This window comes from Dicentrarchus labrax, unplaced genomic scaffold (genome assembly GCF_905237075.1).
Source record: "Dicentrarchus labrax unplaced genomic scaffold, dlabrax2021, whole genome shotgun sequence".
Taxonomy (NCBI): domain Eukaryota; kingdom Metazoa; phylum Chordata; class Actinopteri; family Moronidae; genus Dicentrarchus; species Dicentrarchus labrax.
This window is the reverse complement of record NW_026136711.1, coordinates 27,100,712-27,126,938: the sequence shown is the minus strand read 5'-3', so window position 1 is coordinate 27,126,938 and position 26,227 is coordinate 27,100,712. Positions and strand designations below refer to the sequence as shown.

Sequence of the window (26,227 nt, the reverse complement as noted above, 5' to 3'; positions counted from 1 at the left end):
CATGGGAGCACAATCGCTGGCGGCAACGGCTGGATAAGGATTTCAGTCAAATTTGAGTGAATAATAATCTGAAAATAGTCCCCAACATTATTTAGCCTTAAAAAAAAAAAAGTATATATTCATGACCAGATTTTTAGATAAAAAAAATAAAAAAAAAGAATATTACCAGCCTTATCCTTTTTAATAATGCAGAGGTCTGCTCAGCTCTGCTCTGGGTCTGGTGGAGAAAGCCCAGTGTAAACAAGATGACACCACAACAAGCTGAACACAGAGTAATACACTGTCTAAATTAGAGTCAAAGGAAATGCAATGGAAATTGTACACTCCTGTTATGCTTCAATTCCATTTGTTCCTTGACACACACATAAATAGCTCTGTATATACATTTAGAAACTGATTAATACATACTGAGACACTAATACACACGTTCGTTTTTTGCTCAGAAATGGACAACCCAGGAAGAGGAAACACATAAGTCTCTATTTTTCGCTGCTGTCATGAGGTTATTAGGGTGTGTTGTTGCTGTGATTATGGTTGTTGTTGTTGCCACTGTGCTCACATGCTGTGTCATTGTCTTCTGGACTGCATTTGCCCAAAAGGAAACAGAACATCCTGACACAGATTAAACCTCAGCCAAGTCGGCTCTGGACAAACTGGGTTATTAATGTCAGTTGTATGGGGTTTTTTTATTTTATTTTAAACTCTTCTGCTACAATAGTTACTCTTGATACATTAATAAAACCAAACCACAAGTACACACGAACATGCAATCACAGCTTGGCTGGAAACCGCAGGAGTCAAGGCAGCAGAGTGCATCAATAATAGATGGGGTTATAAATGAGACCACCCAAATTTGCCCCAAATAGTTCAGACATATGGAGGTCTGCTCACTCGTGTAAAAAACTGCATTTAATTTTGGCAGCTACAGAAAGCAAGCCAAAGGATTTGAGCAGCTTCCACTCGTATCTTGAGGCTGTATCGATCAATATTTTTAAATTAATAATGGTTAAAATTACTGTGCAATAGTGACGACTCACAGCAAGAAGATCGTGGGTTCGATTCCAGGTTGGGGCAGGGCTTTTATTTGTGGAGTTTGCATGTTTGCTCCCTGTGTTTCTGTGGGTTTCCCCCACCATTAAAAGTGTGTATGTTAGGTTAATTTCTCCAGTCACTGCCCCTGATCAAGGCACTGGCTCAGATGTGGAGTCGGTCTCGGGGCGCCGCAAAGTGGCTGCCCACTGCTCCTAGTACTTAGGATGGGTCAAATGCAGAGAATGAATTTCCCTACAGGGATCAATAAAGCATAAATTAACTTCCCCTCTGGTCTACAGTGCTTTTTTTTTAGCATCTTTCAGCTCATTGTTTTGGTTTTACAGCCTGCAACCTTACTGTGTGCAAATTTACTGCTTTGTCACCCATCTGCCTGCAGCGTCTGGGTTTTTTGAGCGAAAAAACTCAATGAATGAACTCATTATACGCGTCCTATCCAACACTAAACGTCAGACAGTTTAGCTGTTAGTTGGTGAACATAGTGGAGCCCTCAGCAGCTACAGAGGCAGATATCTCTCTCAGGAGGTGGTGGAGTCCAAATAGAGCAAAAAGAATAATGGACTTATATTCATCAGGTGCAGAAACACGACTCAAAATGTACGCTATTGTTGCTCTTTTTCAGTTCATAAATAAAGACCTCTCCTAAATAAATCCAAATCAAATGAACTTATCCAATAAAGAATATGACAATGTGTGTTTACAGATTGCTGTGCTGCATCCAAGTAGTCAAAAAAATAATTGGTTTGCTGGTTTAAATAAATAAATGTTGGAAATATGAGGTTTCTGGAAGTTTCGAAGCATCCCTGTTTTACCAACAACAAGGTGAGAAACACCTAACCCATTCTGAGCCCATCTGCAGCCCATTCCACTGAGCCCAACGGATCTAACGAAGATATATCTCTTTATACCGCTGCAAGATCAAGGGCAGAGAGGGCACTTGGCAGCCAGACGAGCATCTTCCTTCCTGCTGCAGCCAGTCATCATCAACCACAGTGGCTGGCTGAGTCGGCTGAGCTCACACCTCCCTCTGGATCAATAGCAACAGGATCACAGGTTCAGGCCAAGGGGGGAAAATTCTGAAATTGCTCGTCCACCAGCTAAAAATAAGAACAACAGTGGATGGCGGCTTTGCTGGACATAGGATTTATTACGTGCCAGGAAAATGGCAACAATGCCGTAACTACATTAAACCCTGTACATACAGACATTCACAGTCTTATTCTACACACACACCCTCAAGTATGAATTATATTTACTCAGATCTTCTGTTTCAGCTGAAACAACTCACACACACACACACACACACACACACACACACAATGAAAGGATGCCATCTATTCTGCTATTAGTATCATTATGCACCAGAACTTATTAGTCGATTAATCATTTAGTAGATCAACAATAACATTTGGATAAAGGAAGAATCATTTGGAGGCATTTTTCAAGATAAAATCCTAAATATTCTCTGGTTTCAGCTCCTCAAATGTGACGATAGCAACCTGATTATCTGTGTTTTGATTATGTCAGTTCTGGGAAATTGTGACATTTTTCACTATTGTCTTCAACATTTTACCAACAAAACAATTAATGAAGAAAATAACAACAAAAGATCCATCGATAATGAGAATTATTGTTAGTTCCAGTCCTTATTTGCACTTTATTGAAAGTGTATATAAGGACTGCAACTATAACAATAAGATAAGTAGCAGTAAGAAACCTCTTAAACACAATATAGCTGCCTCCTACCTATGATGTAGAAATACAATGTTCATCTATGGTTGTTCTGTTTTTTTTTTTTTTGCTCTATTAACAATTTCAAGCCACACAGAACAAAAAAAATTAGGAAGGAGAAAATATCACACCATCCCATCAAGAGATTGATTTCATAATGGTACATGCTTGAGCTGAAGTGTTTTCACCTCATTGCAAGACCATTTGTCAGAAAACTCTGGTGAAAATGTACTGTGTCGCTATGGCAACCAGCAAAGTGGATGCAGAGACACCAGTCTCCAGCAGGCTGCAGCTCAGCCAGAGCATAGCATATATGAGGTCCTCCAATAAAAAGGTTCCCCTATGTCTTGAGGGGAACACAAGGAGATGGCGAGATTTGTTCCTATGAACCAGAGACACACAGCCATCTTATGTCGAAGGGAATGATGGACGCACGCTGGGGCATTCAAGTGGATAAATGCTGAGGAGGCATTTTTATGGTAATTCACCTGCACAGGAGGAGATGTTTTGAATGTCCAAGGATTTCTATAATCACATGTAGCAATGAAAGGGAGTGCTGGAGTGGCAATTAGAAGCTTTCATTCCTCACCTCAGAGGCCAGTTGAGGTGTAAGAGAGGTACTGATGGTGAACAAAATAAATACAAAATAATAGCATATTCTATAGTTTTTGTTATTGTGCTGGTCACACAGCTTCGGACCAGTGAATAAAGGATCACACTGAATGCCTAACTAAGGCTACTAGACTTCAGAGGAAATCACAGAAATGAATCAAGAGCTGCAATAAAAAGCATTTATAGGGATCTGGGGAGCCTGGCCAATTAATCTGGAATGTCATTAATGCAGCAGCCTTTAAGGTTAGACACAGTATGAAATGTATTGATTCACTTAGCAGATAAATCTTTATTTGCACTTGACTGGACCTGAATTATTGCACTTTTTCTAATGCTAATCATTGGTAATGGTAAAAGGCTTCCATTTCTGCCCCTATGGGAATTTCCGCCACCATTTGTTCTGCACTGCTGCACTCAATTCAGACTGTGACTGACAGGACCTTTATTATTTTAAATCAGGTGAGTCGGAGGCAGGATTGAAACACAATGGCGGTGGTTCCCAGAAGACAGGGCTGGGACTACTCACAAGGGCACTAGAGGAAATTAACTGTAGAGATGAAGGTTTGACTAACTGTTTTTTTATTCTACCTTAATCCATCCTGAGCACAGGAATTGGCCCTGTGTTTTATAAACTGAATATATGCACTAAGCTGGCATACAACTCAGCCACAAAAGAGAGCCAGATGACTTTACCAGCTAGTACAGTATTTTTAAAGACGAGCAACAAGGTTGAAACGCAGACGGACTGACACCGACATCTCCACAGTGCCAGGAAAGCAGGTAGTTTCCTTGCTCACATGCTGAGATTTCCAGTGAGGTGTACAAGCATGTGTAGAGGATGAAATCTTGACTGATTAATATATAAGAAAGTGTACATAAACCCTATAAATCAAGCCACATAAAGTTAGGTCTATAAGATGGAGAAATGAAGAATATTAGGCTACTGTCTGACAACTGAGGGGTTACCAAGGAAATAAACTGATGCCCTTCAGAGTGACCACTGCTCACAACATGTCTGAGTCACACAAAATGAACAGAGCAAAATAAAAAGTAAAACACGCCCTGTTTTGTTTGTCAACATACACATGAAACATGCATGCAACTTCCAATATTTTGCGCAATGCACCTGCAACAATTCAAATACTGAGGGGGGAAACAAGGGGGATTGTGTGTGTGTGTGCTTTGCAGTGCCCCTGTTATTGGCTTTACGTGGCCATTAAAGATTCAAGTCACACACACACACACACACACACACACACACACACACACACACAATCTGTCCACAGACAATGTGGTGTCACCGTAGAGTATCAGCACTGCTAGCACATAGCCAATAGCTAACAGACCGGGTGAATGAAGCCGGCGTGTCTTGCCTACCTTTCAGCACTACCACCACCTCGGTACCGGCAGCGGCATCCTCCGCCGCCGCGCCGCCGCCGCCGCCGCTGCTGTTGCTGCTGCTGCTGGTCGGGGGGTCGTCCCCCTCAAACAGCTGGTTCACCTCCCCCTGGATGTCCGAGGGGCGCCGCTCGCCGTCGCTCTTGGAGACGGTGAACCTCTGGCTCATGGTTGTCGCCGGTGAGACAGACAAGCGACGGGTCTTCTTGCCACGCTGCGGGGTGACGCGGACTGACAAAGAAAGCGAAAAATGCTCTCGCCTCGCTCGTTATTGTAGTCCACCTTCACCGTCTGCTAAGTTTACCTCCCGCTACTCTGTCCGGTGCGAACAGCCGCTCTTTGTCGGGTAATTAGATGTTGTAATGCCGAGTGGACCATCTCATCAACCGGTGTCTGGTGGCTGCCGCACACCTGGGTCCTAGAGCCGATGCTTTACTGTCGTTTTTAGGAAAACGTAAGCACACTTTATTAATCCACATAAGACGCTTTATTTAATACAAATTTTTAAAAAATATATGAATTGTAAAAAAAAATTTATTTTCGTCTTATTTATTATTTTTTTTAATGATAACATTCAAAGCAAAACGCAGCATCGAGGTTTAGACGTCGGAGTTGGCGTTGCTAGGCAACGACAGAATAAGCTGAAGATCACCTGTCAGTCACTCAACCAGCTGCCACTGATTCCCTGATGTGAAGGTGTTCATGGTTTTTGCGTCAGTAAAAGTTTGGGGTTTTAAAGACATGTTAAAGATGTGAAGATGAAAGAAGACAAACAAATCCTGGTCATTGGCAACTGGTTGCTGCTCTCAGGGCTGGATTGGTTCCTACCCCAGAAATCCAAGGTTGTGTCATCTGTTTTGTGCTGTTGTAATGTTATTGTTAGTTTTACTAATTCAGATTCAGACCATTAAAAACACTCCAGCTTCCCAGAATACCCTAAACCTGTCCTAAACAAGACAATCCCATCCTTGCTTTTGTTTTTTGTTGGGGCCTTGCTCCTTTCCTTTTATGGTCCAACATTGTTTTTAGTTTCGATAGTTAACAGAAAATATGACAAAAAAGTAATCCGTCGACAAATATGAATGTAGCTGAACTATCGGCAAGCTACTGCAAAATGTAGTTAAACTACTAATTCAATTACATGTAGTTCCCTACTCCCCAACACTGCTGATTTCTGCTCCTGGTTGGCATCAAAGGTGATGGTGTTCAGCTTTTTATTAAAACATGAAGGATCGTCCAAAGAAATAATCAGCCTGAACTGCCATTTCATTCATTTATTTTCACTGAATCGTTGAACAAATCTGAAGAGATCATTTGAGGTCATAGAGGTTTAACATTAAATTATATTTAGGCTAAACTAGGAAAAGCTCACGATACTGTTAACACAGCAAGTCATGACAGTGTGACAGTGAGTTTTTAAGTAAATATAAATCACAGCAAGCTGGGACAGTGCTTTGTTCACTTTTATAAACATGTTTAAGGCAGAATTCCTGCAATATTATACAATTCAATTCAATAATGGATTGATAAAGTGGTGGTAATGTAGAGCTTCCTAGTTCCAGATATATATGTGCACGAACACAATAATAAGTTTAATTATTTTTTTGGTCATATGAATTGTGTTAAAATGTCCAAATGTTTATTGATTGTAATATATCTGATTACAGGGTTATTTTGTGTTTAAAACAGTCTGAATTATCCCAAAGAGTTAATAGACTGTCTGTAAACGAGCACTTAGCAGGGACCCATTAAAAACCTGAAGAGAAAGTGGGTTTCTGGCTGTGGCCTAGCACATTCACCGAAGAGAAGTCCACGTTTCCTGAGCCCACTCATACAGGAGTTCGTAGAAATTAATAGACTCTACAAGACACAGAAGAGGAACTGCAAAATTACTTTTCATTTTTTCAAGCACTTTGAATAATACAGCCGAAAGATTGCCGTCGTCGTCGTCGTCGTCCATGTCGATGTCGTCCCATGACGGGCAGTTTTCATAGTCTGTGCAGGGAACAAAAAAGAAAATTCCTAAATGCATGACCATTAGTAATAACTTCACAATAAATCTTGTCTTGGCACTGCATACTGTAAAGCACTCGGTATACTCGCTGTTGCCAACCTGTCGCGCGACAATGTGACGCCACGGGAGCGCCGTAACTATTTATACTTGCACGTGGTGGTCACGACACTAGTTGCAGTCTTCTCCTGAACAGAGGTGTCGCTACTGAGGAAAGGCTACCGACTTTGCTATTTCTAGGCACTAGAAGAAGAAGAAAATGTTTTTTATTTTTTATTCTCCAAATCGGGCGCGGAGGTTCTTCCAAATTTTCCAGCATATGGCCTCCTCTTTTCCAACATTCATGGCGATTTCTCGCCATGAATTCTGGCACCTCTGGGCATCTCGGTGTTACTTCATTGAAGGATCGTACAGATCGTCCATCTTCCTGTTTCCACTTTGGTGCTCTCAGCTGAAAAAAAAGATTGGTGCACGACCTGGCCAAAATCCTGGTGCGCCAGCGAGATCTACGTCATTTTGACGTCACGTTGTCGCGCGACAGGTCAGGAACGGTGAGTGTACACGAGCCTTAACAGTGCATAACTGACTAAACTACGTAACGTGTTGTCCTGTGCAGTGGGTGAATATAGTCTGCAGATGTGCGATGCATACAGCAGCAGAGCTACGTGTCGTGTTTTTACAAGAGTAGGAAACACTGAAAGCTTCAGTTTACATTATTAACAAACTATGAGCAAGTTAGACAGACATTGCAAAGGGCCACATCATGCATTGAGCTAAAAGTTAACTTTGCCTTGCATTCGCTATAAATTAGTGGTGGTCAAGTGTTGCCCCATTTAGGAGTAATTTTATTTATTTCTTCCACCATGGGTCCAACTTTCCTCAGCACTCTGCTACACCTGCGTCTGGGAGACTGTTGCTAAGTTTGGTTGATGCTGGATGCATAATTAAAGACAGTTTTAATAATAATAAATTGAGTTTTATCGTGGTTTATCATTAAACCGGTAACCGTTTCATCCCTAGTTGGTATCAGTTTCATGGTACAGCACCACTTTGTTGTCATGTATTGACTGTAAAGATCTCCCTCTACATGAACTTACCGTGATTTGTACCGAAGAGCACCGATTTTTTCAGGCCAAGACACTTTCCCTGTGCCTCAAACTCCGCCAGCTCAGCAGCAGTGACTTTCTGCCTCCTACCTGTTAAAGAGGAGACACATTTCAGATAATAGCCTTGTGATTATACTCTGTCTTATAATATCTACAGCGCATACCAGTTTAACCTACACCACGACAATTTCACACACATCCTCCATATTCTCCTTACTTAAGAGCCAAAGACCGCTCATGAAGTCTTCGTCAACGGTCTGTCCAACGATGCAGTCGGGACACACACTTTGCATCAACTTATCTGGTTTACCAGTTACGGTATCTATTTGAAACGTTAGAAGAATGTGGTTGTTACGATTTACATTAAACCCAAAGTATCACAAACACAAAATGTTACGAATACAAATATCATTATTGAGGATATAACAAGATTGATAAACAAAACTCTTACTATTAACGTCGAGATCAAACATGGTGTTGTTCTGATATAAAATTGATTCTGTCTCATTTATGCAATATCCGTGCCTGCAAAGGATTAATTAAATATTAAAAAACTGAAAAAAACAACTGTACAGGACATGGTGACGTATAACTCATAAATACAAATTCATGCCAACAAATGAAATCAACTATCAATACAAGTAAAAAGAAAATTTGCTCACATTTTTACCCTAACGGTGATTTCGTAGATGTTCGATGTGTCCTTTGAGGCAAAGTTCATATCACCACTTGGCTCAAAAACAACATTGAATGCATTAAGCCAGCAGCTCTCTGAGGATATGGCTACGATGTACCATTTCCCAAGCAACTGAAATATCATAAGAAGAGAATTTTACTCATTTAATATGACTTAGACAGTAGATTCAAGATGGAAGGTTTTTTTTTTTCTAATGAAGTAGTTTAAAAAAAATACAAAAAGTTATAAATGTGAGAGAGACTTACATCTATATCTCTGGCTTCTGGCTTCAGCAACTTCTCACAGGCCAGCGACGCAGGCTGGCACACTGAGGTGAGACTCAGCACAATGACAGCAACACACAAAGTCTTCATCGTGGTTCTGATGCCTCTTCGCCTCTCTCAGGTCTTTCTTATATTGATATCAGTAACCAATTGTTTCCGTGCCTGGTCGACCCACCCCTGTCTGTCCTCAAAGCTGAACTGAATGTTAACCCCAAATGTAAGCATTTCCAGTAAGCCCTAATATTTACTTATCAAACAAACTAGCATGTTGCCAACTGCAATTCCCAAACTAACGGGACCAGGGGTCTATGTGGGGTTGTGTTTCCAATACTCAAGGTCCAAAATTTGGTCAAACAAGACTAACAGAGCAACAGTGTGTCCAGAATCCATAATACTCACTGTGTCAGTTCAAGGTGGTTTTGACTATGCAGTATATTTACACTAGAAAAGGAACAAAATGAAGTTACTGAGAAATGTTGATCCTCTTGTCAGGTTGTTGAATTAACTAGCAAGTTCGAGCTGGAGGAGCATCCAGAACTCAGACATTGTTCCTATCCTAATAATGGCTTTTAACTTATCCATAAAGCCTTAGTGTAATTTATTAACTATTATAAAGCCTTTAAAAATGGTCACTTACCATAAAGTACTAATTCAACATACATGAACTATGTCTTGTTGTTTTGGAGAGAACTGTGCATGCACCGCCATTGCATGCACTTGCAACACAAATAAGCCTCAATAAGCAGAAAAGGCTATTTCAAATGAAATTGTGTACCAAACGTTACAATGTGCCACCGGATCTGCAACACAACATCTGCAACACCACTTCAGGTTCTGTTAAAAGGTATACAGCAAGGAAGTGGCTTTGTGGTTTTAGATGTTGTAATGCCGAGTGGACCATCTCATCAACCGGTGTCTGCCTCACACCTAGGTCCTAGAGCCGATGCTTCACTGTCTGAGGTGCCGTTTTAAGGAAAACATACGCACACTTTATTAATTCACATAAGACGTTTTATTTAATACACACTTTAAAAAAAAGGAAACCATTTTAATTTAGCCTTATTTTCATTTTTAATGATAACATTCAAAGCAAAACGCAGCATCGAGGCTAGACGTCGGAGTTGGCGTTACTAGGCAACAACAGAATAAGCTGAAGATCAACTGTCAGTCACTCAACCAGCTGCCACTGATTCCCTGATGTGAAGGTAAAGTGGGTTTTGCTTTAATAAAAGTTTGGGGTTTTAAAGACATGTTAAAGATGTGAAGATGAAAAAAACAAAACAAATCCTGGTCATTGGCAACTTGTCGCTTCTCTCAGGGCTGGATTGGTTCCTACCCCAGAAATCCAAAGTTTCATCTATTTCATGCTGTTGTAATGTTACATTTAGTTTAACTAATTCAGATTCAGACCATTAAAAACACTCCACCTTCCCAGAATACCCTAAACCTGTCCTAAACAAGACAATCCCAAAGGACAAGGAATCTTATGTTTACTGTTTTGTTTGACTGATTTAGCACTGTTCTAAAATTGTTTGTAGTTTCAATAGTTAACGCAAAATGTGACAAAAAAAGTAATCACTGTACAAATATGAATGTAGCTGAACTATCAGCAAGCTACTGCAAAATGTAGTTAAACTACTAATTTAATTACATGTAGTTCACTACTCCCCATGAAGGATCGTCCAAAGAAATAATCAGACTGAACTGCCATTTCATTCATTTATTTTCACTGAATCGTTGAACAAATCTGAAGAGATCATTTGAGGCCATAGAGGTTTAACATTAAATTATATTTAGGCTAAACTAGGAAAAGCTCACGTTACTGTTAACACAGCAAGTCATGACAGTGTGACAGTGAGTTTTTAAGTAAATATAAATCACAGCAAGCTGGGACAGTGCTTTGGTCACTTTTATAAACATGTTTAAGGCAGAATTCCTGCAATATTATACAATTCAATTCAATAATGGATTGATAAAGTGATGGTACTGTAGAGCTTCCTAGTTCCAGATATATATGTGCACGAACACAATATAAGGTTTAATTATTTTTGTGGTCATATGAATTGTGTTAAAATGTCCAAATGTTTATTGGTTGTAATATATCTGATTACAGGGTTATTTTGTGTTTAAAACAGTCTGAATTATCCCAAAGAGTTAATAGACTGTCTGTAAATGAGCACTTAGCAGGGACCCATTAAAAACCTGAAGAGAAAGTGGGTTTCTGGCTGTGGCCTAGCACATTCACCAAAGAGAAGTCCACGTTTCCTGAGCCCACTCATACAGGAGTTCGTGGAAATTAATAGACTGTATAATACACAGAAGAGGAACTGCAAAATTACTTTTCAGATTTTCATATAAATCCGTAAATTCTTCGTCCATGTCTTCCCATGGCGGGCAGTTTTCATAGTCTGTGCAGGGAACAAAAAAGAAAATTCCTAAATGCATTACCATTAATAATAACCTCACAATTAATCTTGTCTTGGCACTGCATATTGTATGTGGTACGCTGTAGTAAGACAAGGCCACTTCAGAGAATGAAATGGTAGGTATTGAAATGGTATGAAAATGCCATATCTTAATTATAATGACCAAAATTACGACGGTTATCAGTATGATCATGCCGAATTATTAAAGGCACACTATGCAAGATTTTTACCTTAATATAACAGCTTTGACGTAATTTTGATGGTAAACGAAACTCGTAGTATAGCGAATCATCCCGATAGCAAAGCAGGAGAGGGACGCCGTTGGCAGAACCAGCAATGCAAGTCTGAAAGGTGGCGTCCCGCCAAATCTCGCGAGAATCACCAATTGCTTTACGGCGTGACGTCACATACATCAGCGACATAAGAAGCAGCCTCAATGGAAGACACTAGCAGGCATTCACTCAGACGTTACCTGCTCAGTAGACATCTTCGGAGTCTATCTTTGCCTGTTCGATGTCCGACGCTTCCATCATACTGAACATGTACCGGTATACAGGGGGGAGGGGATCAGGCCGTGAGTGCAGAGACGCAGAGTCGTATATAGAGACGGCTCTGGTGAGTGGTATTTACGACAGTTAACGTTAAATACAAGTACTCCACAGCGACTCTAGGGGTAGCTGTTTGACAAAACCGGAAAACTGCATAGTATGCCTTTAATAGAAAATGCTGAAAATGTTCATAGATTAAGGTAAAGAAATGACTTCACCTGGTTATATATTGAAAACTATAAATAAAACTAGCAGCACTATGTAAGTTTTATTTGTATAAACATTAAAATAATAACAGCCACATCTGAAAACCATATCAAATGTGCATTAATATTCACCAATGCACAATTTACATAAATAAAAATGAGTCTTAAGAAGACAGTGATAATAGTTCCATTGAGACCAACAATAAATACAGAGGAGTCTTGTATAAGAGTCTATATTGATTCAAAATGACAAAATAGTTTGTTTGCCTGACTAAACTACGTAACGTGTTGTCCTGTGCAGTGGGTGAATATAGTCTGCAGATGTGCGACGCAAACAGCAGCAGAGCTACGTGTCGTGTTTTTACAAGAGTAGGAAACACTGAAAGCTTCAGTTTACATTATTAACAAACTATGAGCAAGTTAGACAGAAAACGTGACATTTTCCCCCATTGCAAAGGGGCCACATCATGCATTGAGCTAAAAGTTAACTTTGCCTTGCATTCGCTATAAATTAGTGGTGGTCAAGTGTTGCCCCATTTAGGAGTAATTTTATTTATTTCTTCCACCATGGGTCCAACTTTCCTCAGCACTCTGCTACACCTGCGTCTGGGAGACTGTTGCTAAGTTTGGTTGATGCTGGATGCATAATTAAAGACAGTTTTAATAATAATAAATTGAGTTTTATCGTGGTTTATCATTAAACCGGTAACCGTTTCATCCCTAGTTGGTATCACTTTCATGGTACAGCACCACTTTGTTGTCATGTATTGACTGTAAAGATCTCCCTCTACATGAACTTACCGTGATTTGTACCGAAGAGCACCATTTTTTTCAGGCCAAGACACTTTCCCTGTGCCTCAAACTCCGCCAGCTCAGCAGCAGTGACTTTCTGCCTCCTACCTGTTAAAGAGGAGACACATTTCAGATAATAGCCTTGTGATTATACTCTGTCTTATAATATCTACAGCGCATACCAGTTTAACCTACACCACGACAATTTCACACACATCCTCCATATTCTCCTTACTTAAGAGCCAAAGACCGCTCATGAAGTCATTGTCAGCGGTCTGTCCAACGATGCAGTCGGGACACACACTTTGCATCAACTTATCTGGTTTACCAGTTACGGTATCTATTTGAAACGTTAGAAGAATGTGGTTGTTACGATTTACATTAAACCCAAAGTATCACAAACACAAAATGTTACGAATACAAATATCATTATTGAGGATATAACAAGATTGATAAACAAAACTCTTACTATTAACGTCGAGATCAAACATGGTGTTGTTCTGATATAAAATTGATTCTGTCTCATTTATGCAATATCCGTGCCTGCAAAGGATTAATTAAATATTAAAAAACTGAAAAAAACAACTGTACAGGACATGGTGACGTATAACTCATAAATACAAATTCATGCCAACAAATGAAATCAACTATCAATACAAGTAAAAAGAACATTTGCTCACATTTTTTTCGTAGATGTTCGATGTGTCCTTTGAGGCAAAGTTCATACCACCACTTGGCTCAAAAACAACATTGAATGCATTAAGCCAGCAGCTCTCTGAGGATATGGCTACGATGTACCATTTCCCAAGGAACTGAAGAAGAAGAAGAAGAAGATAATTTTACTTATTTAATATGACTTAGACAGTAGATTCAAGATGGAAGTTTTTTTTTTTCTAATGAAGTAGTTTAAAAAAAATACAAAAAAGTTATAAATGTGAGAGAGACTTACATCTATATCTCTGGCTTCAGCAACTTCTCACAGACCAGCGACGCAGGCTGGCACACTGAGGTGAGACTCAGCACAACGACAGCAACACACAAAGTCTTCATCATGGTTGTGATGCCTCTTCGCCTCTCTCAGGTCTTTCTTATATTGATATCAGTAACCAATTGTTTCCGTGCCTGGTCGACCCACCGCTGTCTGCCCTCAAAGCTGAACTGAATGTTAACCCCAAATGTTAGCATTTCCAGTAAGCCCTAACATTTACTTATCAAACAAACTAGCATGTTGCCAACTGCGATTCCCAAACTAACGGGACCAGGGGTCTATGTGGGGTTGTGTTTCCAATACTCAAGGTCCGAATTTGGTCAAACAAGACTAACAGACCAACAGTGTGTCCAGAATCCATAATTCTCACTGAGTCAGTTCAAGGTGGTTTTGACTATGCAGTATATTTACACTAGAAAAGGAACAAAATGAAGTACCCTGAAGCCAAACAGTAGGCATACTTAATATTTCTGATACTTGTGTGTGCTGTTGGCGAACACTATTCTCCCACAATGCAGCTTGGACGACTGAGGTGACCACAAAGAGAGCGTTTCTGCTGCGGAGCTACTGCTATCAGCTTTTAATCTGAAACAAATACAGTAGGTGTTCAAATATGTTATGTTCTACATAAATAGACATTGAAACTGTTGTGAAAGGTGCTAACATTTGCTAACTGTCACTAAACACAAAGTACAGCTGAGAATGATGGGAAATGTCATTCATTTTGAAGATATTTGGTCATAAGCCAAAGTAATGAACAAATTAAGATTTTGACCTGATGATGAAAAGTTTAGGTTGTTAAAATTCAGGGAAATATGCATGTCTGTACCAAAAACAGATATTGGTAGAGAGTGCTGGAGAAAGTCAGAGGATCAAAAAAGTGTTTTAGGATAAATCTTGTGTCGAAAAACCACAGGAGCTAAATGTAGATGAAAGATTGTTAACAGTTTGCACAGAAGTCCATTAAGTCTGCAGTTGTAAATGTTAATAATTATGAATGGATTTTGGTCCAGATGACCCCTTTCAAGAGGATAAGTGGTCAAACGGTCCATTTGTGAGGTGTTCTTGTTGAATTAACGAGCAAGTTCGTGCTGGAGGAACATTAACCCCATCCAGAACCCAAACATTGTTCCTAATAATCAGAATCAGATTTATTGCCAGGTAGGTTTTTACACATACAAGGAATTTGTCTTTGTGCATTGGTGCTTAAAATATACAATCACGCAAAATATATATGTCATACAAAAATATTCAAATCATACAAAAATCACGCAAGAATAAAGTACTTTTTAAAAATAGAAAGATAAGAAAAGATAAGAAGACTGTACAGAAGATAGGAGTGAATTAATTTAATAATGGCTTTTAACTCATCCATAAAGCCTTAGTGTAATTTATTAAATTATAAAAGCCTTCAAAACAGGTCACTTACCATAAAGTACTAATTCAACATACATGAACTGTGTCTTGTTGAGAGAACTGTGCATGCACCTCCATTGACAGAGCTTGCCCTGGCAACAAAAAATAAGCCTCAATAAGCAGAAAGGCTATTTCAAATGAAATTGTGTACCAAAAATTGCAATGTGCCACCAGATCTGCAACACAACATCAGCAAGACCAGTCGAGGTGCTTTCAGAAGTGGTTCTGTTTGAAGGTATAAAGCTCAAGGATGTGGCTTTGTGGTTTCCTTTGCTTTTGGCCACATAGTTTGCTTTTAGTTTAATACATACTTCCTCAAAGTTTTTTCACATTCAGGCTCAGACTCACATTCAGCTACACCACACCATTACCCATTTGTCGGATAAGAAGCACAATGGGTGTGGGAGAAGTGATCTACATGTTGCTGGAGGTGCTCATTGCTGTTAGCTGCTGTCTTGGTAATTTACTGGTTATTTTGGCACTGTGGACCAGTAAAAGCATTCATCAGCCTACCTTCTGCCTTATTGTCTGTCTGGCTGTGGCTGACTTTATGGTTGGCTGCGTGGCCATTCCTTTGGCCGTGTTGATGGATCGACAAGTGAGGACTTCATTCCACGGCTGCCTCTTCATCAGCTGTGTGGTCATCCTGTTGACCCTAGTCTCAATTTTGTCTCTCACTGCTATTGCAGTGGACCGATACCTCCGTGTGTATTTCCCCCTCAGGTAAGATTATTCAGACATACTAATGCTTCCTGAATGGTTCAGTACACAGTATTGTCCTAAAAATAATCTTTGTAAGCTTTATGTGTTAATCAATTTTATCACACCATTTTCACATTCATTTTTTATATTGATTTATTAATTTGTGTCAGAACACACAAATACAAAAATAATTGTGGATTATATCAATCATTTGTGCTTTTCTCTACAGGTACAAGAGGACTGTAACACAGAGACATTCTTGGCTTGTGGTAGCTGCATGTTGGCTTGTTGCTGTACCACTGAGTTTTGCTCCCATGCTTGGGTGGTACAACCAGGAAACTTTGTCTAAGTCGGTCAACTCTAGAATTGTCTGTCAGTTTATAGCAGTGATCCCCATGTCATACCTGGTTTACTTTAACTTTTTTCTCTGTACCCTCACCCCTTTATCAGTGATGACTGTATTGTATGGCTACATTTTCTGCAATATTCGAGGAAGTCTTCGAGAGAAACCAGGCAACGGTTTCCAACGGTGTCAGAACTACCTAAGGAAAGAGAAACAGCTGGCAGGATCTCTGTCTCTGGTCTTGGCTCTGTTCGCTCTGTCCTGGCTCCCTCTCCACATAATGAACTGCATTGCTAACTTTAGTGAGCCGAATTATGTACCAGTAACAGCTTTCTATGTCGGCATCCTGCTTTCTCACACTAACTCAGCTGTAAATCCGGTTGTGTATGCGTTCAAAATACAAAAGATCAAAACTGCGTACCTGAAAATCTGTAGACGTGTTTTCAATGTGGAGAAGAAAATGACAGATGACAGACAACAATCTCAGTATTAACATGAACAGTGTGGCCAAAACAGAGTGAAGAAATATTAACTTTGTGTTTGTGTGCTTCTTTGTTCTTAATGGCTATATGACTATACAGGGACATTTTCTTTGACTTCAGAAATTCCTATATTTTCTGTATTTTATTGGTTATGTTATCAGTTGCACTGTGTTTTTATAGGTTTGTTGTAAGCTGTGAGCCCATTGTTTTTTCACTTTAGTTTTGCAGTTTGTTCTGTGCATGTATTTGTGTAGTTACTTCCTGTCTATCATAAACTAAAGATTCACATGTATAGATTCAATCTCTAAGCTAATAGAAGCTGGGTTTAATGCTCTCTGTATGTTGAACTGTGCACTGTGTCTCTGTATTGGACACAAAATATAATATTCTTAAAAGTCTCTGAATAAAACCGGAAACAAGTGTACTTCCCCAAATGTGTTCAATTAAAGCCTAAAAGGAAGTGAGATCTTCTGTGACACATCTGACAGACAAAAATACTGATGAGTAGACATGTAGCATAAAATCACCAGAAGCTTGTAGTATGTACAGAATATTTTCAGAACCCAAACAAACTATGTATGTTAACCAACTTTCAAGCATTTCTCTTTGCAGCTTGGCACCAGGCTTTTATTTTCATAAGACACTGTAGCAGCTATTTCATTATTTTTATTATTATTTGTTATTTTTGCATTTGTTTGTATATTATTTTGTAGTCAATAGGGGGCACTAAGCACTCGACCAAGCACTTGTAAGGAAAAGGATAAAATAGCTTTAGTTAAGTTAGTGTAAGTGTCAGGGAAAGCACCAGGAAGGGATATGTTTGTTTTTTTTACTTGTATGTTTGCTCTTGAACTGTAAAATAAATCAGCCTTCAAACCTGAATCCTGCCGAGACAATGGACTTCTTAATTACAACCAAACTGACCCTGAGTGGCCTTTGATTGTAAGTTGATATTTTAAATTAATGTAATTTTAATATTTTTTTGGAGAAGAAATAGCCACTACAGTCATCATTTGAATGGATAAAACAAGTTCTTCACATAGTAACTTTGAGTTTCTATGGTTAAATTAAATGAGGATCTGAGCACTATTAGTAACTCCCCCAAACTCCAGTAGTTTAAATACCAAACCCTGTAGTTTTTTATGTTTATACCTGAAAAATAACCCTTCTACACAACATAACGTCACCTTATGTCAATCGATGTTGAGTGAGTTGAGAGTTATTTTTAGGCATACTAGCAGCACAGCTCTATAGGGATAGTAATGATAATCTGTATCACTGCTTTGGTCCAGATATCCATTATCTGTACAACTACTCGGAGGATTGCCATGAATTTCTCTGCAGGTATTCATTATTCCCAGAGGATGAATCATACTGACTTTGGTGATCACAATTGCTTCGGCGCCACCAGCAGGTCAAAGTTCTCACATATCCCGTGAAATGTCTCAACATCTACTAGATGGAGGGGCACAAAATCCGATTTTTCATTTTCCATTTTTCATCCCCTGACTTTTCCTTTAGTAGCATCCTCAAGTCAAAATTTAATTCAAAAGTAATACATGACCAAATATCTAATACCAAATCTAAATATATTCCCATCAGCCTTGGTTGTACTTTGTGTTTAGCGCTAATTATCAAATGTAAGCATGCTAACACGGTAAAATAAGATGGTGATAAGACGTAGTTACGTTACACCTGCTAATCATCAGTATGTGAGCATTGTCACATTGTGAGCATATCAGCATTCAGATGTTAGCTGCGTCTGAGTGCAGCCTCACAGAGCCGGCTGTAGACTCCTGTTTGATGATACATTGCGAGGAAGTATTCAGACACACCTGTAGACACATTGGCATGCACAGAACAAACACGTGATGGACATTTACTTTTGTATTGCAATTTGATCATTTATTGGGGTTTATTTGATAGGACAGTAGAGAACAAAGGAAAGGCAGGGGGATGACATGGAGCAAAGGGCTCGTTCTGGATATTATTCTGGCCGCTGAAGTTAAGGACTCAGCCATGATACATGGTACACGCTCAACCAGGTGAGCTACCTTTGCTGCCTACAATTCATAATTTTCTCATTTAGGGACCGAGCTTTCTCGATGTCTACTTGACTGGAAAATGTGTGTAGAAAGTCTTCAAGCATGGTGCAGTTTTCATAGACTGTAGAGAGAACAGAAAGGCAGTGGTTTATGCTACATTCTCTGATGTACATGGCAAATGTACGTTTAATGTGTGTTAATGTTTTATTATACCACACAGTTATTATGTTACGACACAGTAATATGCAGAGAGGAAAATGGTAGATACCACCTTTGTGTTAGAGCACCACTAACAACAGTCTCTTTTAATACCTCTACATTAAAGATATCTTAATGCATATAAACACTTTTCCAATAAAAGTATGGGCAACATCCCACTGTTGACTCTCTGATACAAGACTCTACATTCTTATTGACAAAGTATATAGTATAATCTTTCAAGTCTTCAAAAATCGGACAGTCTCACCGTGATCTGACATGAAGAGCTGCGGTTCAGGCAAACCCGAACACTTTGCCTGTGTCTCAAACTCCTTCATCTCAGCAGCAGTGACCGTCTCTCTCCTACCTGGTGACAAGCGGACACATTTCAGATGATATTATCACCGGACAGCTAAACAATTTCTGTTAATATCTATATTTATACAGTGCATATTGAAATTCTCATTCAAGTTAATATACCCTTATTCATTAGTTAGGGATTTCCACTTCATTAGGTAGTTAACTGTACAAATGTCTGGATTATAGTTTTATGATTTCCTCTATATAGAAATCATGAACTATGAATGGTCTGAAGCCATGAAAAAGGGGATTAGTCTCCCTGAGACCTGGTGAGCACAATTACTATATATTATTACATATTAATATGATTATCTTATCATTCCTGTGATCTCCTTACTTAGAAGAATAAGGGAATGGATGGCATCGTTACGTAAAATGATGCAGTCAGGACACCCACTTTGTAGCAGTACAATGGGTTCACTGGGTGAGGCATCTGTTGGAAACAATGATACAATAAATGGTTTACATTAAGAACATAATATCATAATCACATTAACTCTACATTTGTATCAAAATGTTATTAAAAAAAATAATACTAATTATCATCGTTAACATAATTACATTGGCACTCATTCATATTTTTACACTGAAGAATTCACCGTATATGTGTGCATATATGGTGTGTATGTGTGCTGCTATTGCCTGTAATGTTGAGTTTAATCAGTCTTGTTTAAATTTATTTACTTTATCTATCTCACTGTGTTCTGCCTTGTGCTGCTTACTGTAACACTGAATTTCCCCTCTCTGGGGGATCAATAAGGTACTATCTCATCTTTAAAGTTTAATAGAGATTAGAAGGAGCTGAGACAAAGAAAGAAACACCAGAGCACAATGTATATTAAACAAGACTCTTACTGTTGCTGTCAGCAGCACTCACAGTGTTGTTCTCATAAACAAATGTTGAAAAATGTGATTTGTGGATGCACATCCCAAGTCTGTCAATGATGTGACAAAAAAGATTATATTCCACAGGACACTTCAAGATTCATGTCAGCAATTTAATCACAATTATAAGTAAAAAATAAATAAAAATATGAAATAAAATGCGTACATTTTAAACTTAAATCCGAGACTGTAGACGTTCGGTGTGACTTCAGAGGTGATGTTCATTTCCATAGCTGGCCGAAAAACAGACTCCATTATTGTTCTAGTAGGACATAAGTCACTGGACAAGGCTACATAGCGCCATCTCCCAGTCAGCTGAAATAAAAGACGGAAATATTGTTGAATTCTTTAATAATATAATATTTAATGTAAATATTGTCTTTCCCGTAACTCATATCAAGAAAAAGTAAGTTAGCGTAAGAAACTTACATCTGGATTTCTGGCTTCTGGCTTCAGCAACCTCTCACAGGCCAGCGATGCAGGCTGGCACACCGAGGAGAAACTGAGCACAACTACAGCAACACACAAAGTCTTCATCGTGGCCCTGATGACTCTGTGTCTCTCTCTCTCTGTTGTTTTATTGATATCACTGACCAATTAGGTTTGTGCCACATCTACCCACCCCCGTCTGCCAGTGGTACCAGATATTGTAAAACTCCCCCTGTGTTTTACTCCACTAAGATGATGTTTGTCTGTCAAACACACTGCTGTGCAAACACGGTCCCCAAACTGGAGTAAAGGGACATCCAGAAGTCAACTTTTATCTCAAGAAATCACTCAGAAAATATAGGTTTAGGGAGGGAAATGTGTTTGCAGACTAAACCCTGAATAGATGGTTAGATTATCACTAGTCAGGTTTCCTTAATTCCTTCTTCTTGTAAATTTGTGTCTATTTCCATCCACTGCAGCTACAAATATTTGAAGTTAAGTGCAATGAAATGAAGAGTTGGTGGCGCTTATTCTCCATGTGCCATTAAACCACTGCAGAACAAGATGATGGAATTAAAAGAGTTCCAGTCGAACCTCAAACAGTTCAAATAAATGTATTAATCTGAGGATTGTCCAGTCTCATTGCTCCACGTAGATCTTATGTTTTCGTCTTCGATATGTCGTTAGGCGGGAGCTCCACTGGATGTTTTAGTCATTTATTTATTTATCTATTTGCCTATAAGTCTGTTTCCATTGCACTTTGTCTCATTTAGCTTCAATCGCTAACTTAACCAACTTTTCCAGCTCAGCCAAGCTAAAACATTTTTAGCAATTTTCTGCGTTTCTGTCAGTTTAAACTTAAAAAATGTGTAAAACTAAAAATTACATTAATCATTAAAACAACAAAAACAACAAACACTCAGCATCCTCAACAGTTGACGACTCGTGTAGAAGACTAAAACATTAAGAAACAGCGCTGTTCGTTTGCGTACAGTAAAAACAATGGGGGCAAAATCTAAGAAATCATAGAATTTATCTTTTATCAAAACTAGTTGATTTAAGTTTTTATCTCTTTTATATAGTGGCCATGGACTGTATAATGTCCCCTAATAAAGCTCTGATTGTTTGTGTGAAATAGCCACCATTGAACACATAAACATTTGAATTGTTATGTTCAGAGGTTGTGAAGGGGAATTCTGGCTCTTTTTAGTGAGTTGACTCACATTTAGGAATATATATCACTGAAATTAATATGCTAAACCTTATAATTTACAAAATGCCATAATGTTGACATTATACTTGGTATAAAAACCTTGAATAATGTAAAAACATCAAACGCTATTTCACAAGCGTGTTGAAGATTTTATGTATATTAACTATGTTAACTAATATATATTATATTATATTATAAGATCACTTCTATTGTTCTGTCGTGTCTTCATTTATTTTACTTCTATCGTTCATTAAAAGGACACAAACAACATCACTATCGGGAACCTGGCTGAGTGGATGCATTTTATTTAAATTGGTATAATTCCTTCTTGAAACAGACAGAAAGAAAAACTGTTTTTAATTAAGATAAGATAATACCTTTATTGATCCCCTGTAGGAGAAATTCAAGTTAGACACAGCAGCATTGGGTAATGTAGTGCAAAGAGTACAGAAATGTACAATAAGAATCACAAAATAAGAATATTAGAAAATATAATAGAAAATATAAGACTTTAAATGAAAAATATATACACTATACTTTTTGAAAAACTAAACAGTACATGTGCAAACTTAAAGACTTAAAGAGAGACAAAGATTAAAGATAAATAGTTTGTGCAAGAAGTTTGGTTGAAGTTAAACCAGTTAAACCAGTCTTAGTCAGCGGGGATTGAAGGTACTGGGTTAATTACTGGTTAATTACCATTAATTAAAGCCCCCCCAACCTGTTGACGCCACCGTGTGCACACATTTAAAACTGAAGTTAAAATAGTTGTTGCATTAAAATCCGTGTGTTAGTTTGCAGTCTGAGGGTGTTGACTGCTGTTAAGATAACATTAGTGGCCTCTCATTCAGAGGGCTTTGTTAGTGGATGGATGGTGACACCATACTGCATCCGGTATCAGGCATTGGGATTTGTGGAGAACGGTATGTGGAAATATTATCTTAGTGATTCACTTAGAAAAGACTCCTCACGGTGTAACATGTTGGGTAATGGCCGGCTGTACAGTGGTTTGCCTTGTGTCCCCCAACAATTAATAACACTGCCGCACGGACTACACAGTTAGCTTTTAACGTTTACTGTTATCGCTTGTACTTCGACCCCGCGACATAAAGATCCAACGACGTCTCCGAGAGATAGAGATATCACCTCTTTGTCAGTCAACGCCGGGATTATGTGGCTGTTTCCCCCCGGCAAAGTTAACTTTTAAACCGGTTTACGGTGTTTCCTCTGGTGGTTCGTAGTTCATGTGAGCCGGCAGTTGAACTGTGCTGCTCCTCTGGACAAAGACCCAGTTTCACAGGTTGTATCGGTAACGTAAGAAAGCGTCGTTTTTCAACGATATCTTAATGTAACGTTAGCTAGCTAGGAAACGACTAAACACTGCGTATTTACGTGTTTTGCGGCGAATTAAATCAGTTCAACGTTAAAAAAATAAAATAAATCAAAGCTAACTAAGTTCGCAGGCCTGTAACGTTACTAAAGTTAAATTAAACTACCGTTGAGGTACGTTAACGTTAATTCAAACGTTACAAACTGAAACTAACGGCTCAACGGGTAACGTCCGACCGAATGATGTGTGACGTAATCTTGATGTTCTGTATTTGGTTATCGTGTGGTGACGTTGCCGCTGTAACCATGGTATCGGTATTAGCTGGTGTGGCCACATTCATAACAATAACTATTAGTTAGCTGTCTGTAGTTTTATTTATCAGTCAGTGGGTCTATGTTGTTGAAAACTAGAGGTGGAAAAAGTACTCTCTAGCACACAGTATAGTATTAAAACACTTACAGGTAAAAGTCCTGAAGAGGGCTACACAATTATTCAAAAATATTATAAAAATCGCAATAAGCAAATCACAGAAGACAAAACATCATCATACTGAATTACTGTGGCGCTGAAGAGGTGCTCTTGTTCTCCAGATTTAAGAAAACATACTTGTTTGGTACAGACCTAAATTACATTAATCATTAGGACTTTAATAGTTGTTGGTTTTTTTTCAGTGACAATTACATTTGTGATACAAAAATTATCATTCCCACACGAATCATGAGTCATATCGCAATATCTAACCAAATAATCGCAATGTGATGTTTTAACCATATCTGGCAGCAAGTAAAAGTTATTATGCAGAACGGCCCATTTCAGAGTAATAAATATTATATTATTGGATTATAATGATTGATGCATTAATCAGAACTAATGTTGTAGCTGGTAAAGGAGGAGCTCATTTTAACTACATTAGGTAGCTGAATCTATAATAACACATCATTTTTAATTAGTTTATTGTTGTTGAATAAAGGTTTTGTTAGCCTATATTTTGTATTAATCTGAGTCTGTAAAAAAAAGAACAGTAACTAGTTATCTAATAAATATAGTGGAGTAAAAGTAGATTTTACTTTCTTAAAGTACAAAAAAAGTTCATTATTGTGTACGTGTACTGACCACACACTAGTCCTCCTGAGGGTCGAACAATGAAATACAGAAACAACTTAGTGTCTTAGATTAATGACAGTTAAATATATATATACACACAGATAAAATTGAATTGAATAATCACATCACAATACTGAAAGTCAGTAGTTGCAGCATCATTGAATTTAATTGAAAATGTTAAATTAGAAACCATTACTAATGCTATGTTGTACATTTTATACAGCCCATCTTAAGCAGCGATTACACAAATCATCGAGTCTCATATAAGAAGTTTTAGACACGGAACATTTAGATATCTGACTTCACAAAACAATTAACTGAGATAACCAGAAGATAAATCTATAATGAGAATCATCATTAGTTGCATCTTAAGAGAGTTTATTTAGTATTTAGCTTCACATGTGAATCCAGTATTTTATTTCCCTCCAGTTCCTTCCCGTCATGCAGCTGGTGATCCGCCAGTACCGTCCCTCAGACAAGGACACGGTGCGTTCCTTGTTCAGCACCGGCATCAAGGAGCACATCCGACCATGTTTTCACAACGCCATGAGCAGCCCTGTCTACCTCGCCGTCACCCTGACTCTGTGTGCTTCCGGCTACCTCGTCGGCTCCGTGCTGGGGGCCGTGGTGTTACCGGGAGTCTGGGTGGGCCTCGTCTACTACTGCTGTCATGAGCTATACTCCAGCTACGTCAGGGAGAAACTCCAGACAGACATGCAGGACATCCCCGGGAACTATCTGAGCAGACCGGATGACTGTTTCTGGGTGGCTGAGGCCGAGGTTGACGGGAGGGCCGAGGTCATGGGTATGGTAGCTGTAGTGGCCAAACAAAGTGGGGAAAAAAGCTACGGGGAACTGTTCAGGATGATCATCTCACCATCGTGCAGACGGATGGGCCTGGGCGTCAGGATGGCTCAGACTGTGGTCGACTTCTGTAAGGAACGAGGCTTCTCCGAGGTGGTGCTGGAGACCAGCTCCACTCAGACCGCCGCTGTGGCCCTGTACAAGAAACTGGGGTTCAGCCAGGTCCTCTCACACACCGACACACAGGCTCCCTCTTGGATTGTAAATCTGGCTAAAGTCACAGTTTTAAGAATGAAAAAACATCTCTAGTCCTGAAATAACTCTGACCAGCTACTCCGATGTTCCTGTTCACTCTCCTATCAGTGATTTAAGCTTGTGCATTGATCATGAATGACTGAAACCATATTTTGTAAGCTACATCTCATGAACACACTCATTGTTTTAGCTATGAACGAAGAGAAACCCTCATGAAATCTCAGGTAACACAAAGAGCCTTTAGCTTGTACTGTGTGTCCTGTAAGACCAACGTGACACACTGTTACTGGACCAATATTCACAGACCGTTTACTGTTGTACTGTTCATGTTTTTTTAATGAAAACTAGAGTTTCAAGCACTTTGATTTTATTTTACAAATCATCGATCACATTTAACTGCAAGAAAATAAAACCACCTGTGAAGGTTGAACACAGCTGTATGTTTTGCTTTAACACATCATCACTTTTCCAACACTGCAACCTTTTAAAGTGTCTGTACAAACACACCTGTGCTTCCACATATTGATGAGACTTCATTTAGATAGTCCACCTAAAGATAGTGTATAGACAATTTGCAACATTTTATTGGCTTATTAGTTATATAGTTATATATTTAACAATATTTTACATAATATTACACCACCACCTAAGATGTGGTTAGGTTTAGCTCTATAGGTGTTCTGTTAAACATCTACAAACAAAGTGAAGCAGTTCTTACAAATACTCTACAAACTATCTCTAGGTGGACTAATAAAGTGTTGCAGAGCCTTAAACCAATAAGAGTTATAAAGGTGTAACTTCTCCCACCCGAATTGATGCAAAACAGTAACAGG

The 26,227-nt window shown here is 38.9% G+C and overlaps 5 protein-coding genes and 1 long non-coding RNA gene across 10 annotated transcripts in view; 2 read left to right on the top strand and 4 right to left on the bottom strand.

The window, feature by feature from the left end:
- Positions 1–5,185, bottom strand: part of slc12a5a (solute carrier family 12 member 5a) — a 153,858-nt gene extending 148,673 nt beyond the window's left edge. For both annotated transcript variants that reach the window (XM_051413599.1, XM_051413600.1), the window contains exon 1: positions 4,771–5,185. In XM_051413599.1, coding sequence (XP_051269559.1) covers positions 4,771–4,960 — 190 coding nt within the window. In that variant the 5' untranslated portion in view covers positions 4,961–5,185. The remainder of the gene's footprint in view (positions 1–4,770) is intronic.
- Positions 5,186–6,050: 865 nt separating this feature from the next.
- Positions 6,051–9,019, bottom strand: LOC127371047 (uncharacterized). Its single transcript, XM_051413615.1, has 6 exons — positions 8,851–9,019; positions 8,571–8,716; positions 8,360–8,433; positions 8,126–8,230; positions 7,900–7,998; positions 6,051–6,786 (listed from the first exon to the last, which is right to left on the bottom strand). The coding sequence occupies exons 1-6, from the start codon at positions 8,956–8,958 to the stop codon at positions 6,587–6,589; spliced, it is 732 nt and encodes a 243-aa protein (XP_051269575.1). The 5' UTR covers positions 8,959–9,019; the 3' UTR covers positions 6,051–6,586.
- A 1,742-nt stretch (positions 9,020–10,761) lies between these two features.
- Positions 10,762–15,272, bottom strand: LOC127371048 (uncharacterized). The gene is made up of 7 exons (XR_007886349.1): positions 15,258–15,272; positions 13,790–14,413; positions 13,521–13,652; positions 13,310–13,383; positions 13,076–13,180; positions 12,850–12,948; positions 10,762–11,276 (listed from the first exon to the last, which is right to left on the bottom strand). It is a non-coding gene; the product is annotated as an uncharacterized LOC127371048 (long non-coding RNA).
- LOC127371045 (adenosine receptor A1-like) lies at positions 14,270–17,653 on the top strand. The gene is made up of 2 exons (XM_051413614.1): positions 14,270–15,967; positions 16,176–17,653. The coding sequence occupies exons 1-2, from the start codon at positions 15,639–15,641 to the stop codon at positions 16,780–16,782; spliced, it is 936 nt and encodes a 311-aa protein (XP_051269574.1). The 5' UTR covers positions 14,270–15,638; the 3' UTR covers positions 16,783–17,653.
- Positions 17,654–18,649: 996 nt separating this feature from the next.
- Positions 18,650–20,850, bottom strand: LOC127372339 (uncharacterized). The gene is made up of 6 exons (XM_051415924.1): positions 20,689–20,850; positions 20,426–20,574; positions 20,230–20,309; positions 19,712–19,807; positions 19,283–19,381; positions 18,650–18,937 (listed from the first exon to the last, which is right to left on the bottom strand). The coding sequence occupies exons 1-6, from the start codon at positions 20,794–20,796 to the stop codon at positions 18,822–18,824; spliced, it is 648 nt and encodes a 215-aa protein (XP_051271884.1). The 5' UTR covers positions 20,797–20,850; the 3' UTR covers positions 18,650–18,821.
- Positions 20,851–22,711: 1,861 nt separating this feature from the next.
- nat8l2 (N-acetyltransferase 8-like 2) lies at positions 22,712–25,824 on the top strand. 4 transcript variants are annotated; one of them, XM_051415923.1, is made up of 2 exons: positions 22,712–22,824; positions 24,765–25,824. In XM_051415923.1, the coding sequence occupies exon 2, from the start codon at positions 24,777–24,779 to the stop codon at positions 25,446–25,448; it is 672 nt and encodes a 223-aa protein (XP_051271883.1). In that variant the 5' UTR covers positions 22,712–22,824; positions 24,765–24,776; the 3' UTR covers positions 25,449–25,824. The 4 variants fall into 4 exon arrangements, with proteins under 4 accessions (XP_051271883.1, XP_051271880.1, XP_051271881.1 ...); XM_051415920.1 differs by lacking the exon at positions 22,712–22,824 and adding an exon at positions 22,860–23,201; XM_051415921.1 differs by lacking the exon at positions 22,712–22,824 and adding an exon at positions 22,860–23,210.
- The last annotated feature ends 403 nt before the right edge of the window (positions 25,825–26,227 follow it).